Source organism: Sceloporus occidentalis, unplaced genomic scaffold (genome assembly GCF_023333645.1).
Source record: "Sceloporus occidentalis isolate IW3139 unplaced genomic scaffold, rSceOcc1.0.p SCAF_33, whole genome shotgun sequence".
In the NCBI taxonomy this organism is placed as follows: Eukaryota; Metazoa; Chordata; class Lepidosauria; order Squamata; family Phrynosomatidae; genus Sceloporus; species Sceloporus occidentalis.
The window spans coordinates 2,235,065-2,253,048 of record NW_028317013.1 but is presented as its reverse complement, the minus strand read 5'-3'; the positions used below and the strand labels follow the sequence as shown (position 1 = coordinate 2,253,048).

General features: G+C 38.6%; 1 protein-coding gene across 1 annotated transcript in view; it reads left to right on the top strand.

Moving 5' to 3' along the window:
• The window catches only part of LOC149298328 (synaptotagmin-6-like), a 54,810-nt gene extending 47,827 nt beyond the window's left edge, over positions 1–6,983 (top strand). Inside the window, exons 4-6 of the mRNA XM_089487461.1 lie at positions 2,434–2,605; positions 4,096–4,246; positions 6,912–6,983. Of these exons, the coding sequence (XP_089343587.1) occupies positions 2,434–2,605; positions 4,096–4,246; positions 6,912–6,983 (395 nt within the window). The remainder of the gene's footprint in view (positions 1–2,433; positions 2,606–4,095; positions 4,247–6,911) is intronic.
• The last annotated feature ends 11,001 nt before the right edge of the window (positions 6,984–17,984 follow it).

Here is a 17,984-nt window from a genome sequence, read left to right as displayed (position 1 = left end):
TCATTCCAAGAGAGTATGTGTCACAGAAACTAACTTCTTATGAAATGCACCATTACATTTGATTGATAGAACCAACAGAAGCCCAGCAGGCACCATGTTACTTATGCTAAAGTCTCACTCCCCATAATTATTGTATGTAGCCTTAGGCAACACGAAACCAGTGAGAACATAGGCACATCACGTGTGTCTAATGCCCACCTCAGGATTTGTTCCCATTAGGCAACAAGGAAATGTATTAAGTGTTAATGGTGTTAAATGAGAAAAAATTATCATATGGTAACCATCAGCAACTAAATACTTCATGTTGCCTTTCTTTTTTCCCCATTATTGTTATTAGATCATTGCAATAGATTATTTTGACATTTTTCGCAAACCTCCTATTGAGTGTCACAAGCTCAGAGACATCTTTACAACACATGAGAACAATTTACACTGTAACAACCAAGATACACTATAATGTATGAGCATAGACAGAGATTAAATTTTTTTTTATAAAGTTGGAGTTATCCAAAATCTCCCTCAAATGTGTGGGAATGCCTAGGCCTCTCCAATGGAACCTAGACAAAGCCATTCTGTAATTTCAAACACTAGAGAGATCTGTCTCTGTTGCATTGTCATTAATGTATGACTAAATGTTTCCAAAGGTAAAAGTGTGGAAATATAAAATGACAAATTTGTAGATAGAAAGTCCCTAATCGCCTTCCAAAAACCATGGATCATCAGGCAGACCAGCAGGCAGTGTACAAAATATGCAGTGATAAGATTGCATTTGCTGTAGACATTTGCATCCCTCCCCAAACCAATGCCACCACTTAGATGGGGCAATAGGCATGCACCAGAGTGCATAGTGAGAATGCATTAGTAAACTTATTCTGCTTGATCCATACTCTTCTGTGTGTTTCTGGAGGTGGAATCAAGGCAGGCAAATATGCTAGCCAATGTGTGATACTGTTTCCCATTTCTTTTAAACCAACATTGACTACCTAAAGTGGGATTCAAACTCAGACACCTGACCAAAAACCTGAATCATTTGAAAAAAAAACCCCTTGGTATTAACTGGCTAAATCACTTTAAGCAAGAAAGTGATTTTTAATGTATTGAAATAAAAAGGCCTTAATGTAATATGTTGCAGGTCTTCTGTGTGACACAGGATGATTATTATTAATAGATTATTTATATTTAGGATGTTTAATCATGACTTCTGGATGGTTTGATGTCCCCTCCTCTTTGCCCAATGCAACAAAAATTACTTTTAATAATCCTTTCAATCTGATTATGCTGTCATTATCTTTAATTATATACCTTTATAATACGTTGAGGACAGAGCCATAATATACACGGTGATTTAAAAACAACCTTTCAAGAAATGAATGTCATTGAAACTAAGTAGATATCACTAATAGGATAATGACATCTAATTGGGCACAGAGTGGTTGGTAAACACACTTTTTTGCCTTCTGGCAGGCTGCATACCTATTAATTATACGTACCGCTTGTCATACATTAACAGTCATTACTATACAAGGGAATTGACACATGGTTCCCCCTCAGTGAATTAAGCTGCTGACCTTATTTTTTAATTTAGTTATTTATAACATTACAAATTTAAAGATCTCTCTACTTTTTGAAAATTAAATTCCTTTTACTCTATGTTCCCGGGAACAATAAAATAAGTAAAAAACATATATTCAGCAGGATCGAATCAGCCTCAGAGAGCAGGACAGCATGTCTTATCATAGTCTTAGTAACACTAATACAAGACCTACAATTTGCCTTTAAAAGATAGCATTTTCAAGAATCAGTAACAATATACACCGATCAGACATAACATTATGACCATTAACAGGTGAATAGCACTGATAATCACGGCACCTGTCAGTGGGTGGGGTGTATTAGGCACCAAGTGAACATTTCATCCTCACAATTGATGTGTTAGAAGCAGGAAAAATGGGCAAGTGTAAGGATCTGAGCGACTTTGACAAGGGCCAAATTGTGATGACTGGGTCAGAGCATCTCCAAAACTGCAGCTCTTGTGGGGTGCTCTCAGTCAAAAGTGGTCCAAGGAAGGAAAAGCGGTGAACCGAGGCTCATTTATGCACTTGAGGGCAATGGAAGAAGGTGGTTGGTCTGATGAATCAAATTTTCTTTTACATCATCTGGGTGGCTGGGTGTGTGCGTCGCTTACCTGGAGAACACATCGCACCAGGATCCATCCTGTTTTGGCAGCAAAAGGGGGACCTGCACAATATTAGGCAGAAGGTCATAATGTTATGGCTGATTACCCATGTAATTACACCAATAGAACTTTTATTTAAAAAACTTGGCTCTAAAATATCATGTTTTTATACTAGTTATGTAATAGCATAAATTACTTTTAATCCTGCAATGAAGACTTCAGACACCGCATTTGTTAATATGTCAATTTTTCTGCAGATCCATACGTCAAGGTTTCGCTTCTTTGTGATGGACGCAGGTTGAAAAAGAAAAAAACTACCATTAAGAAGAATACATTGAACCCGACATACAATGAAGCCATCATTTTTGATATACCCCCAGAGAGCATGGACCAAGTCAGCCTTTTAATTTCAATCATGGATTATGATAGGTAGGTGCATACTAGAGGCAATTGGTTTGATATACTGACAAAGTTGAATATCATTAAGAATCTGTGGTAGTCAATTCTAGTCAATTTCACTAGAGGATCCAACAAAAGTAATAAGAAAATAGAGGTTTTGTCCTTTGTATATAGAGTCAATGTGTAGAAATTACCCTCTTCCACCATACTTCGTGGTGAACTTCTCAAGGAGACACTTCTATGCCATGCAGCAAATACTGTTAGCTTGTAAATGAGGTTCAAGAGAAGATCAAGCTTTCAGGAGACTTAATTAGATCCCTTATTCCTTTATAGTGTATTCAGAACAGTGGGTATTCATAGTCCTATACTGCTTTGTGTGATCCAGTGTAGGTGCTCTGCTCAAGGTAACAATGGAAATTCCCACCCTAAGGTTTCTCTCATTCCTCAATATGATCTTATGAATGTCATACATGTTAGATTTTTCTTGAAATACTAAAAATTGCTTTTTAAAGATTCACTTGAAAGGCATCACACATTTCAGTTTTGCAAAAGAAAAGTATTGGACATGAAAACGGTGGGTTTTCTTTGTTTTTCTTCTGGTTCGGAGAGAGAGATGGTATATAATTGTCAATATGCATCAATATCCACAATTTATTGATTATACATATTTCATAAATAAAAATGCACATATCAGATAATATCAATACATACTATACTAATACAACTAAAATAGTCTTAAATAATAAAGTAAGAGACCATACCTATAGGCCTCCCACTTAACAAAGGTATGTGTTGAATAAATATATTTTTCATTTATGTTGTATTTGTTGACAAATAATATCAAGAAACAAAATTCACATTACCGTATTACAATAATAGTTATATTATTGACAACATGCAGAGCTGGATATGGAAATTCTATTAAGCCTAAAGTTTTATTTTTATGCGTTCTTACATTTATTGTAGTTTTAATCTTCTCTGGGTTTTCTTTGATCAAAATGGTTATATGGATAATTTTCATATTCTCTTTGTGTTGTGTTCATACTATTATTTTGGGTATAGCTATGTAATCTTTTGTATTAATATTTGGTAACATTTTCTTTGTATAGAGTGTATAGCATTGTACTCTAACGCTAATTTAATTTATTTTTCTATTCAAAGATTCTCTTTGTCCATAGCTTTAGATAAAATACCTCTTTATAGGACAAATTATTTGCTTCATCTCTTCATCATCTTTTATTTAGTTTGCCCAGTAAGCTAGCCTTCAGGGATCATTTCACTAAACTGTAATGGCATGCATGGTGGCTAAACATATTATGCCTTTGTGCATATTGGTGCCATGTACCTTTGCATGTCCCTATTTATCACCTGTCATTGATCAAAATATAGGATCTGATGATTAAACTAACTAAGATTCAAAAAGATAATTGTATACTGGATTATAAAGCAAATTCAGATCATCAATGTATTAGCATCATTTATTTAATGTCAACCTTGTAATATCTTCACCTTTTACTTAGAGTTGGACACAATGAAATTATTGGTGTGTGCCGAGTTGGTAATAATACAGAAGGACTTGGAAGAGACCATTGGAATGAGATGTTGGCATATCCACGGAAACCTATAACCCATTGGCATCCACTGGTGGAAATGAAGAAGTCATTTAAGGAGGTTTGTTTCCAAAGTTGTCACATAACAAAATAACATATACACTGGATTTTCCTTAAACAGCCCTGAAAGTTTCTGTACTTGGTCTCAATTGCTTTTACACTATCATACTTAAATATTAAGCCTATTTTACCGATGATGTAATGAAGGAAGAAACCGTGGTGAATCTTGCCATCTTGGCATTGATGTTCAAGCTGCTTCTGCAGGATTTGCTGTGTAGTGTTTAAAGAGAACAATCATTTAATCAATGGATTCAAACCGTTTATAAATATATGCACAATACAAATTTTGGAATGCAATTTCTTATTATTACTTAAGTGAAAATAAACATGATTGGTATTTTGATATAAGGAGTAAAGTTAGGTTATTGAATTCACAGCAATTAACTCCAGAGCCCTCTTGATGTTGTACCTAAAGACAATGCTGCAATCAGGGGATGCACCCAGTACTCCTGTACCGGGTCTGGGAGGCCGGGCCCAGTAACCAATGTGCTCAGCAGGATCACTTAATGTGTATTGCGTGACCCCACAGTAGAATGGAGGCAACGGCGCTGCAGCTTGCACAGACATTGCAAGCTGCAGTGGAATCAAGTAAGAGGGAAGTGGAGTTGTGTGTGTGCATAGTGTTAGTCTGTGTTTGTTTCTATGTGTATAGTGTTTTAGTGTGTTTATAGTTTTAGTTTGTGTGTGATTCTGTGTGCATTGTGTTAGTCTGTGTGTGTATGTGTCTGTATAGTTAGTATGTGATTATTTGTGCAAGCTGCAGTGGAATCAGATAGGAGGGGAATTGAATTGTGTGTACATAGTGTTAGTCTGTGTTTTTTTTCTGTGTCTATAGTGTTTGTGTATGTATAGTATTAGTCTGCATGTGATTCTGTGTGCATAGCCTGTGTGTTTTTTTTGTTAATCTGTGTGTGTGTTTCTGTTTGTATGTGTTTAAGGCTCATCATGTGTGGTGTTTGTGTGTATGAGTGTATGATGTGTGTTACTGTGTGAGTGTGTATGTCAGTATGTAACGGTGGAGGTGCTAGTTTGAATGTGCATTAGAGTACAGTGTTAGTGTTTGTGTGTTAATAAAATATGTTACTGTCTGTAAACATATGATGTTGGCACATGTGTGTCTCTTACTGTATGGCGTTACAGTGTAGAAGTGGCCAATGTACGGTGTTAGATTGTGTAAAGTGTATGTTGTATAGTGTTAGCAAGAGTATGTTAGTATTTGGTGTTAGTATGTGTGCGTGAATGTGGATCAACATATAGTGTAATCGTTAGTATGTGTGGGGTCGTATTGTGTGAGAGTGTCAGGGGTGAGCATGAGGTTAGTGGTGCTTGGCATGTGGAAAGGTGAAGCAGGAGAAAGAAAGCATATATGTAAGTGTAAAGTGTTAGAGTGAGTGTGTGCTAATATGTATATATGTTATTTGGGAGGTGCGATACCACTCCCAATCTCCACTAACCGTAGGCTTACCTTTGCTCTCGTAAGGTGTGCTTATGGGAGGATCATAAAGCGGGGCAATCGAATGGGAACCAGTGATGGGAGTGGCATTGGTGGCCCAGGCTTTAAGCCTGTACTGGGCCCCAAGATTTTTGATGGTGCCTTTGTCTACATAGGGAGTCAATTTATCATTGTGACATTTAATATATAGTTGTAATACCATTCTATATGAAAAGGTTCTGCCAAGAATTACTTACCATGGTTCAGTTTTTAAAAGAACATTGTGCTACAAAAGCTTTATAAATGCATTTTTACCTACAAGTGATATGTTGGCAAATCTGGTTTAGGAAGTTCAAAAGAGGTGCAATCAACAAGGTGTGCAAAGTGGTTTACACAGAAACACTTCTTGAGTACACCGGTAGGACTCAAATTTACATATAGGATTGGTTTTGTAAAAAAAACAAAAAAACACACAAATGACATGAGTTCTTTTTTTTAAGATTCATTGATATAAAACATTTTCTGTGAAATTCTCATTTCCTACAAAAGCAATATCTGTAATCAGATAGTCAAAAGTTATATCTTATTGTGGAATTCTTATTGGTAGCCAGAGGCAGATTGAACAGTTTTAATGACACAACATCTGCTTGTGGATTACAACAAGCATGGCTATATAAACTTTACCCTTAATGCTGTTTTTTGTATTCAAGATTTGGATAGAGTTTATTAACTTTCTTAAATACTGAAAGCCTCATGAAAAGTGAAGGAGAGAATGGGGGGCTTATTTGATGCACATGTCTGTGTGTCCAAGCACTGCTGTGGCAGAGGATACCTGCGTCATCAAAACGATTTTATGTCTCATTTGTGTTGAGAGCGCCGGTCTCTTCAGTCTGGTTAGCTTTCCTTTTTGAGGGGTACACTGTGAGAGTACAAGATCTACAGTGACACACCGTGATTGTGCAGTGAAATAATATTATTATAGCAAATGTATTGGCAACTTATTTCAGTGACTTTCAGTTCCATCACTTTATGTTAAACTCACATTTGCTAATACACGCATTGTTTTGGCTCATCTTTCCTTTTATTTTTAATAAACCAAGTGAAGTGCTCATATCAACTTACCAAACTGACTCTTCCATGGTTTACTGTTCTGTGCGATTTTTAAAACATTGACCAAATAATGTTGTGAATTAAGCCTGAAGCTAATTATTGGTATCTCCTCCTTTTGTTTCAGTGGCAAGGCCGAGCTGCAAGTTTTGATAGCCAGGGATCATGCCCTTCCCCAAAACCACCACCAACTCCTTGAAGGGCACAATTGTTCTTGCCTAAATTGCTTATCGGCAGATACAGGAATTGTTTAAAACTCCTGCAGATGAACTCCTGCGTCCAAAAACAGCAAGTCATAAAAATAACTAAGTCAAACAGATTTCTGATCAGGACTGAAACAGGAGCAGATTAAATATATATAAGTGGTTTTGTCTTTGTTGGTTGTTTCCTGAAGTTCCATTATTTAGCATTGTCCTGGTACCAATCTCAGAACTGGAGATGCAAGAACTGACCACGTATTTTTTTTTTATCAAACGAATTTATGTGTGAAATATTTTATTGTTATATGGACAATGAATGTATATTGAAGTGTTCTTTTCTGTAGGAAACAAGTCACACAGATTACAGGCAATGGGCATCTGGAAAACCTCCGCAAACATAAGGATCTATAAGAAAGCCTCACAATATTAATGGATTGCTATGCTATACCTGAGTTTAAAGTCATTGTAGGTTCTTTATATGTGGTAAGATTGCTATCACCATCATTGATTTGTTTTTGTCGCCGGTAAAATTTTGTCGCGTAAAACTGAAAGCTTTGATTATCGCTTACAACGGCTGTACCCGTCTTTATATATGATTATCTGAAATATGTCTCTAAGGGAGCTGCGGGTTTTGCACATGCCCATTCACAGACGATGTTGGCGATGCATGCAAACACAGCTCTTACAATGCTAGGGTGATCTGCTACGTATACCAGATCCCTGTACAGTACTCAGGAAGCTAATGCATACAACACATTTTTTCATAGTGTTGTGTAAACACTGCATGTTACGATCACTGCCATTTGAATGTGGAATTGTGCTGTATCAACTTAGCTGTTGTATCTGATCATTTCATGGTGTGTACAGTACATAGGTGGGATAAAAAGAAGTCGCTCCATTGAAATAAAACAAGTCTCTGTAATGACCCGGTTATACGCACGAGGCTATATTTTATATCAAAGCTAACCACTGCCTGTTGTTCAAGCTGGTTCACCGCTCAATCGGACAGCGTTTGTATACATTCTCCTAACAGGGCTGAAAAACTACATTTTACATTGCTATCCTGATTTTATATAAAGTTTTTCTCTATTATAATACCAATAAAAGAAATAGGTACCATTAACTTTAAATAAGACAAAATTGTGAAAACAAATTCAGCTGCCACTAGAACCTTTCTAATTATAATCTAACAACTAAAAATAGGGAGAATCCGGTCCTGGTTGTCTAAATAAAAGAGCAACTGTTTTTTTTTTTTTCTTATTATGCGTATTTATGGAACGCCAGCAGATTCTGTAGCTTTGTTATTGACGAGATACAGTTTGACACATGATTAACACGTTATAACATACTAAGAAGGCTCTGCTCTTGTGAGCTTACATTCTATTACATTGTAATGTTCAGAAGCATACAATAAACCAGTGAATGATTTCATGTTGATATTATAAATTTGCCTGAAGAAGACACATTTAGAAACAGCAATGTTTATTTAATTGAGATATGTTTGGTTGTGTTTATGATTAATAGATATTGCATTTAAAGTTGTGGACAAAATTTTGACATGATCTTGTGAAACACACTACTTTATAATTATATATATACATATATATATATACACCGTATTGGCTCGGATATAGGCTGCACCCGAATATAGGCCGCACCCTAAAAGTTAGGTGCTTTTTTAAAGAAAAAAATTTCTTAGTTAAAAAAAAAATCACTTAGTGGAACAGATATGCTGCCACTCTGGCCCCGCGAGATATGCTGCCACTCTGCCTTCCCCAGACATGCTGCCACTTTATCCCCCCCTGAGACATGCTGCCACTCTGCCCCCCCCGAGATATGTTGCTACTCTATCCCTCCCTGAGATATGCACTCTGCCCCCGAGATGTGCCCCCCCCCGATATGCTGCCACTTTATCCCCCCCTGAGATATGCTGCCATAGCACCCCCCCTAGACTTACCGGTGCAGACTCCCCGGGGTCTTGCAGGGCCGGCGGGGCACAGCTACGCAGTACGCGTATTCAACTTCTGGTGCTGGCACTTCCGCCGTGGGAAGTGCCGGCAAGGAAGATTGTTAGTGTACATCGCGCAGACGTTCACTGGCTGCTGCGATGCAAGCGTTAACAACCTCTCGCTGCTGGCACGTCTGCACGATGTGCTTTAACAATCTCCCTTGCCGGGAATTCCCACGGGCGATGCGCTTAGACAACCTCCCGTGCCGGCATTCCCCTCATTGAAAGTGCTGGCAGGGGAGGCTGTCTGAGCGTATCAGAGAGTAGGATGCAGGTCCCCTGCACCGCTGCGGGGGATCTGTATCCTAACCCGGCTGCCTGCCCGGCACCCAGAACTGCATGTCCCGGGCGTCGGGCGCTAGACCCCGAATATAGGCCGCACCCCCCACTTTAAAGACTTAAAGTGGGGGGAAAAAGTGCGGCCTATATTCGAGCCAATACGGTATATATTGAGAACCACTATGAAATATTGACTTGAACATAAGATAATTTATATTTTTGTAATGACAGTAAACGCAAGGTAGAACTGGGAGCCTGATTTTGCAAACACACTAAAATTAGCTCTGGCATACTATTTTGGACCACTGAGCTGACTTAATTATTGAACTACATCCATCCTTCTGGAACTCGATTTAAGGTATGCTAAAATAAATCATAAATAAGTAAGAATTGAAAAAATGTGACCTCCTCTGAGAGTAAAATAACTTTCATGGCTAACAATTTTACAAGTTCAACCAGAGACAGCCTTGTCCTCTTGGCCATATTTGTATTCTACGACGTGTTACACCAGCACCAATATTACTATCTCAGGAAAGACGTAGACTCTGGAAAACAAAGGGCCAGTTCATATCTCGGGGCAATTATTTGATTCAGGTCACAAAGAATGTGAAAACATGAAATTATGCTTTCACATACAGTATAACACAGTGGTACATTACTATTATGGAGGCAAACCAAAGATTATATATATATATATATATATATATATATATATATATATATATATATATATATATATATATATATATATATATATATTAAAGTCGAAATCAGTGCTCAAGTGGCAAGACCTCAAACCTGAGTACCATGTGAGACAAGTAACTAATATAGTTGGAAATTACCCTAAATATACACACAAATAGTTAAATAGTTTATGTGGCTTTTACGGCAAAATAAAATCTCTTTACATACATAGTTTATATATTTCAATTGACCTGATTTAGGTATCACTTTGCAAAGACTCTTTAGTATTTATGCTGTTAATACATAGTTTGGTGTTATGGATTATTGAGTACATTTTTGTTATGTTGAAAGTTTTACTTATCTGGATTCTTCATGTGCACTGGCATAACATTTTTCTCTGACTCCTTATGAAAGTACAGTAGTGAAGCACTACTTTATGGTAAAAGAGTTTTACAACAAATGGGCTTGTTAAGAGTGACATCTGGTGCCTATCTAAATGTTTATGATAAGATTTTAGAATTTGTTCTTTCAACTCTCCACTTAAGGGAAACTATGTTCCCTATTCAGTTGTATTTGAAAGTAAATACGATTACTGCGCTTTAGGTCATAGTCTCCATTTTGAATGATGTGTATGTCGTGTGCAGGGTCACATCACAGGGACCATCAATGAAAGTAAATCTGCTAAAAATGATCTTAAATTATTTATTAAGTTCTTGTAATGTGAAGACATTAAATGGAGTAAACTTACTGTGATCTAGAACTTTTCAAAGCTGGAGAGCCACCTATTCCTGCTTGATGCACCCATGAGGTTGTGTATGAAGACATGTATGTAACAGAACCAATTGGCTTTTCAGAAAAAACACTAGAGGACCACCGGTTTTACAACAATGTTGGATACAGATATTTCCAGTGTGTTTCGTCCACATTGAAGACATTCCCAGCCAAGACCATGAAACGAACTTTAAAACCTACCCTTAAATGCAGGAACATAGGAGTTGAATTATCTTGCAAAGAAGTTGAGTGGCTTGCAAAACTAGAGGATATTGAAAAAAATACTTGTTGCTAGACTGTTGCCTTTATCCCCTCCCCCAAACAAAACTAACATCTTCCAAACGCCATGGTCCATCTGTTATCATGAATGAAATTGTTTAGCATAAAAAAAAACACAATTGTAAGAAAACTGTTTCAATATGATGTGATAATGGTTTTATCTGTATCCATTTCAAAAAATGTTTTCCAGAAAATATATCTAAGGCTGTTCTAGAAGCATTGATACCTTTTCATTATTTTAGAGATTCTTTAGAAGGGTCTTTGCCATTTGACCTTTTAATTTCTATGTCTAGTACAAGAATCCATTATGTGACATTGTAAGGCGTTTCATTTATCTTACTCCACACTGTGTTTACCAGAATGAAATAGGTTTGCATGGTTCAATTCCCTTGGTCCCTTTTGTTATATGAGAGATTACCACTGTTAATGGCTATGTTAACATGTCATTTGTCAGTGGAAAAATGTTTCTAACACATGCACATTTCTATTTTTAAGTTATAGTTCATCTTCTTTTTTTTTTAAAGAAGGCATTTTCTACATCAGAACAAATGTTTAACAGAAAAACAATTTACAGAATATCTCTGAAGCTCTACCTTTACAATCTAGTCGAGTTGAGGGGAGTGTGACAATAGGAGAGGACTGGGATTGGGATGAGTTTATCTGGTTGCGATGATGTGTTGAAGCTGTTTGTTCAGATGGCTTTGATTAGGATGATGGTTGGGAGCACTGTAAAGGAATGTTGTAGGTTTCCCTGAACAGGTGGGTTTTCAGAGAGGTTTTGAAAGTCGCGTACGAGGCAGAAAGTCTGACGGAACGGGGAAGGGAATTCCACAGGAGGGGAGCGGCGCAGGTGAAATCGTGAATACGGGAGTGGGAAGAGGTAACAACGGTAGAAGAAAGCAGCAGGTCATGAGAGGAGCGAAGAGGGTGGGTAGGGGTGTATTTGGATAGGAGGATAGAGATGTAAGGTGGTGCCAAGTTGTTGAGGGCTCTATAGGTCAGAGTCTGAAGTTTAAATTTGATTTTGAAGGGTATGGGGAGACAATGAAATGATTGGAATAGTGGAGCAGCGGATGAGGAACGGAGGCAGAGAAAAAATAATCTAGCTGCAGTGTTGAGGATGGATTAAAGTGGTGAAAGGTGGGAGGGGGGAGACCGGTTAGTAGGGAGTTGCAATAATCCAGGCGGGATATCACAAGGGAGTGGATTAGTAACTTGGTGGTGTTTTGCGTGAGGAAAGGGCAGAATCTGGAGATGTTTTTCAGATGGAGGCGGCAGGATTTGGTGAGGGACTGGATGTGAGGGATGAAGGAGAGAGCGATGGTGACACCAAGGCAGCGAGCCTGGTCTGTTGGTTGGATAGTGGAGTTGTCAACAGTAATAGAGATGTCAGGAAAAGCAATAGAGATGATTACCTGGACAGGTTATATTTTACTGCTTCTAGTGATTGTTTCTGGTACAAAGAGCTGTAAATTATATCTCACTGATTAGGATGGGATTAAAATATGTTCTCTTTGGTTACTGTAGATCGTGCAGACTTCCGTTCCGTGCACCAAACATTTTTACCTTGGACTTTCATTGTATAAGGATTGCAAATTACTCTTCAAATTAATTGTCTGTTTTTTTTGACAGATCCAAAAAAGGTCCAAAAGTGTTTATTTTGGGGCGTTCAAATGAAAACCCTGTTGAAAATCCAGGTTTTTGGAAGTCAAAAGCAGGCCAGACCTTGGTCATTCCTGGATGGGTACAGGTGTATTTCAAATTGCGGAAGAAACAAGATCTAAATCAGTAAATTATGGTTAGAAATAACAGAAACCTCATAGAGCTTACAGCTGGATGGAGGGAGATTTATAGTTAGCCTAGCAAGTGGCAGGTAATATATAGTCATCCTGACTTTGAGAAAACAAGAGATCAGTAGAGCTGTCATTGCCTAATGGTGAATATGTGTATCACACATTACAAAGGGTGAAGAGTGCAAAGCAGGTTTCAATAAAAGTTTACCCTTAGTATCATCTCCTGACTCTGTTTCTGCTTACAGACTTCAGACCAATATAAAAAAATACCACTGAAACCTGGGAAGTTTTCAAGTTTAGCCTGTATACCAATCTCTGGGCTGTACGAGTGGTGTTTGACTCTGTCTACTCACTATCCAGGTTCTTTTCATTCTCTGTTGCTTTTAAGTGTATTTGGTCTAGCCCAACCCATGTGTGCAGTTACCCTTGCCAACCTGATACATCCCCACAAAATGCCACCTCGCACAAGGAGAAACGATGAAGAACCCTGGGGACAAGCCGTGGAAAGGCCCCAGGTATGTCAATGATACGGTCATAAATCTCATAAATCAGATTTATAAGTCATAAATCACTGAAACCACAAATTATATGAGAAACAGAAGCAGCTTCTATTTCTATTCTCCTTCTTTTTAAATAATTGACACACAAATTAAATGCAGCTAATTTAATCTAATTCAATTTGCATATGAGTAAAACTAAAATCTTGTGTATTTTTTCTGTAGTTGAGAATATTTTTTGTGATTGATTTGCTTCTGGCTTTATCAATTTAGTCATCTTGAAAGCTTTGCAGTTCATCATCGCTACATCATGGCAGTAGGACTCAAATCTCTCCCAATACCGGTTTGCTAAGGCACATCCCATGAACATAAAATTTAAATGAGCATCCCTGGTATTTTTAATCACTGTTTCTATTCTTATTTCTGTACTAATGTACTTATTAGTGTATTACCAATGAAGGTAAGACAAGCACAATATACGTGGTTCATTGTAGTTATGTCAAATGTGTTAGACTGGTATTTTGCAAAGTATAAAGTTCTAAAACATCGAAATAAAGTTTTATAATGAAAACCCTGTTTGTGTGTATGACAGAGTGTATTATTTAAGAACAATCCAGAACAAATAAGTAATTATATTTGTACTGAGCCCTTCATGTATTGTTCTTCATTTAGTCTTTTCTTGTGCAACTGCTATAGTAAAACCCTTGACCCCCAACATTTCAGGTGTCTAAATCAGGGTACCTATGTTGGTAGGTATGGCATGAGGCTGGCAGAGGTGGGGCCCGCCCCTTAGGTGGGCACAGTGGAGGAGTGCTCACTCGCCCACCTATCTAGAGACAAAAAGTGGGACATCCTTTGCTTTTTCCCCCTCTCTTGTCCAGTCAAGGAAGATTAGAAGCTTTCTCCAACCAGCCTATCCTCACCACTGCCTGCAAAAGTGGGATAGTGGGGCAGCTACCTGGGGCAGCACAACAGTGGCTAGAAATCTGGACAGCCCCACGAGAATCCTGACCGTAGGTATGTCTTAGACACCAGTGCCTTTCACAAACATTGTCATGTGTTCTAGTGTACAGGTACAGACATCTTTGGATGTGACTGTTTGGGAATTCACACTAAAGCCAATATCATTATTCATTAATAGTAATAGTAATTAATCAGTAATATCAGACTGTTTAAGGTATATTTGAACCTAATATTTATATAGATTCAAGTCAGGATGCATGTCTGTAAACTCATCTTAAAAATAGCTGCATGTTATTTATCATTGTAATCTTTGGATTATTTAAGAGTTACGGACCTTTAATAAAACAGAGGGGGGCGGCACATAAAATACCACAGTCAAAACTGGGGGGCATTAATAATTTCCACCATTAAATCATACCACTGAAAAAAACTATATTTATACACACATATATATACATACATATAGATACAGTATATATACATATGCCAAAAGTAATGTGCTATGGAATGATACTTTTGTTATTGGACTAACATAATCCTTGGTCATTCAACATGGGAAGCCTGAAGCCACAATTTAGTCAAACTAATGCTTGAAATAAATATTATGGAGTAAATAACACAGCACTTTAACTTTTCCACTAAATGATTTCAGGGCCTTAAAAGTGTTGTCCCCTGAAGTGACTACAAATTCAGGAGGGCTTTTACCTCTGGATAAGTAAAAATGAAATAGTTCCTACTGTAAGTTAAGTGCCAGGAAACAGATGACCAAACACACACTCCAGGACAGGCTCTGCCACACCGACACCCAAACACACACGTCAGGACAGGTTCTGCCACACCAACACACACACCAGGACAGGCTCTGCCACACTGACACACACACACCAGGACAGGCTCTGCCACACTGACACCCAAACACATATACCAGGACAGGCTCTGCCACACCGACACCCAAACACACACACACACCAGGACTGGTTCTGCCACACCAACACACACACCAGGACTGGTTCTGCCACACCGACACACACACCAGGACAGGCACTGCCACACCGAAACCCAAACACACACACCAGGACAGGCTCTGCCACACCAAAACCCAAACACACACACCAGCACAGACTCTGCCACACCAACATCCAAAACACACACACCAGGACAGGTTCTGCCATAATGACACCCAGACACACACCAGGACAAGCTCTGTCACACTGACACCCAAACCCACACACCAGGACAGGCTCTGCCACAACGACACCCACACACACACCAGGGCAGGCTCTGCCACACCAACACCCAAACACACACACCAGGACAGGCTCTGCTACACCAACCCCCAAACACACACACAGGACAGGCTCTGCCACACCAACACCCAAAAACACACACAAGGACAGCCTCTGCCACACCAACCCCCGAACACACACAGACACCCTTTGTGTATTTATGCCCCTCAGCCAGCACCCCTTTAGTATGTCAACAAGACTGACACCCCCAGGGAGCCAGCCCCCCTCATTTGATATAGGTTCTCATTCATTAGAATCCCACCCCACAACAATTTTTTAGTACCATATTCACTCCTTCTTTCCTGGCTGTCTGCCTTGTTGAGTCTGCCTGCTCTGTGCTCTCCTCCAGGGGATTGACTCTGACTGAACAGTGTACAAGTGGAGCTCCGGTGACTGGAGTGGGACAAAGAGCCTCAAATTTGGCAGCGATTGCCCCCCCTGTAGCGCAAAAGATAGAAAAGAAAAAGCCAAAAACAAGAACACATTGCAGATCACTAAATAACACCATGCTATTAATGAGAACACCAGCAAAATGCATAGTATCTGAACTAAGGTTTACCATATACCATCTACGTGGTGTGAAGTTACACTGGGGATATGCAGCACCAATAAAAATCCAATAAAATTTCAAGAGGGTAGTGCAACGATTACAAAGCAACATTGAAAGAGGAATCCCTGTAGCCAGTAACATAAAATAAATTCATGCTAGAGTCAGAAATAAAATGTGGATTACTTTTATTGCCCCTTGGAAATTATGTTTTACCGCCTCTTTGGCACTACAAGGGTTATAGAGGAAAGTGTTATAGCTCTCTGTGGTATTGAGAAAACTATATTCATAGATGCACAAGAAAGAGGAAATCTGCTGGCGAAGAGCTAAATCTTCAATCTACTACATATTTAATTCAGCAGATGCTTGAGAAATGGGGAACAACAACTGACTGAAGAAAAATAACCCCTGCATGTGTAAAAGTGGAGTGCAGCAGAGACCATAAATGTGAATGTACCTCTTATTTCTCTAGTGCACTATTAACCTTCAAATACCCATCAACAATTATTCCTCCGTGTGCTTTCTTCCCACTGAAATGCGGCATCGTTTGTTATGGCTATGTAAAGTGTGTCTGCCATGACATAGTTCCACTTTAAAGAGAAAGTCTGGGTATAAATTATGCTAATTAAAGCGTTAACAAAAAAAAAGGTGGCCGAAAGGCTGCTTTTTTATGAATTCAAACACTTTTTTTCCATGCTAAAACTCACGAAGGAAAAAAAAAATCTTTACATGTAACAAAAACTCCTGGAAAATACGTAGCGGTGTAGAATTTGGAAACATCGCACATTTCAAAGCATTACAGAAAATGATGGGGCTATATAAATCACAGTAATAATTTGTTGGCGGATAAGAACTATTTGGTCAATCTAAGTATGCACATTTTCCTGCCCCTTCATGGCCGCTGTCCCCATTGTGGAGCACGGAAGTATGATGTAATACCCTGGTGTGTCATGTCTTAAAGGCACAAAGCACTTTTTAATGTATTCTATGGAGGCTGTGGTTGCTGTCACAGACCTCCATAGAGTAAATGTGCTTTGTAATTGACATTTAACACAACAGTGGGCCTTATCGACCCATTTGAAGTGTGGTCTCTGGCGAGGTACTTGTTCCTTTCAGTGACTATTAGCTTTAGATGTAGTTGGAATTCTCCTGCAGTTCTAACCCCTTGCTATACTCAATGTTGCGTCTAAAACCGCAGACAGTGGAGTATTCCTAGACCTACTAGGCCACATTGCAACAGGTCTAGGGGGGAGGTAGCAGAACCTATTAAACAATCAGACTCCCTGGCACACTAGTCAACTTACACACAGCATCTCCACCATGCATCCGCAGGAGGAGGAGCATTGGTATGACATCATACTCTGGTGCTTAGCATGGAGGAGGGTGACATTTAGGTAATCTATGGGTGAACGGGCACTACCCTGGGACTGGCTTATATAAATGAGGGAGACCATGTAACCATGAGTAAGGAATAATACAATGAAATATCGTGTGTCCTTACATACATGTCCATATTGACAAGTGTATTTAATATTCCTAATAGTTTAGCAAGCACCTTCCATTCATTTAGACTTTAAAACTGCAAATAGACCAATGCAGTTACAAAATTTGTATTTGCACAAGTAATGTTAATATGCAATCTAGTCTTCAGTGGTGGACTCATATTAGAATAAATGGATATTCCACCTTCAGCCACAACCCTTCTTACAAAAGCTCATAATAGCTTGCTAACTACATCAAACTGTTCTGCAGGCTCATTTGGACATATTTTAAGGGGCTGAATGCTTATTTTCCCTGGCCTGCAGACACCTATGTGGGAAACCCTCTAAATATGTAGCACATAGCTAATATAAAATATTTACAGTAAGCAGAACCAATAAAGTAGGAGGAACT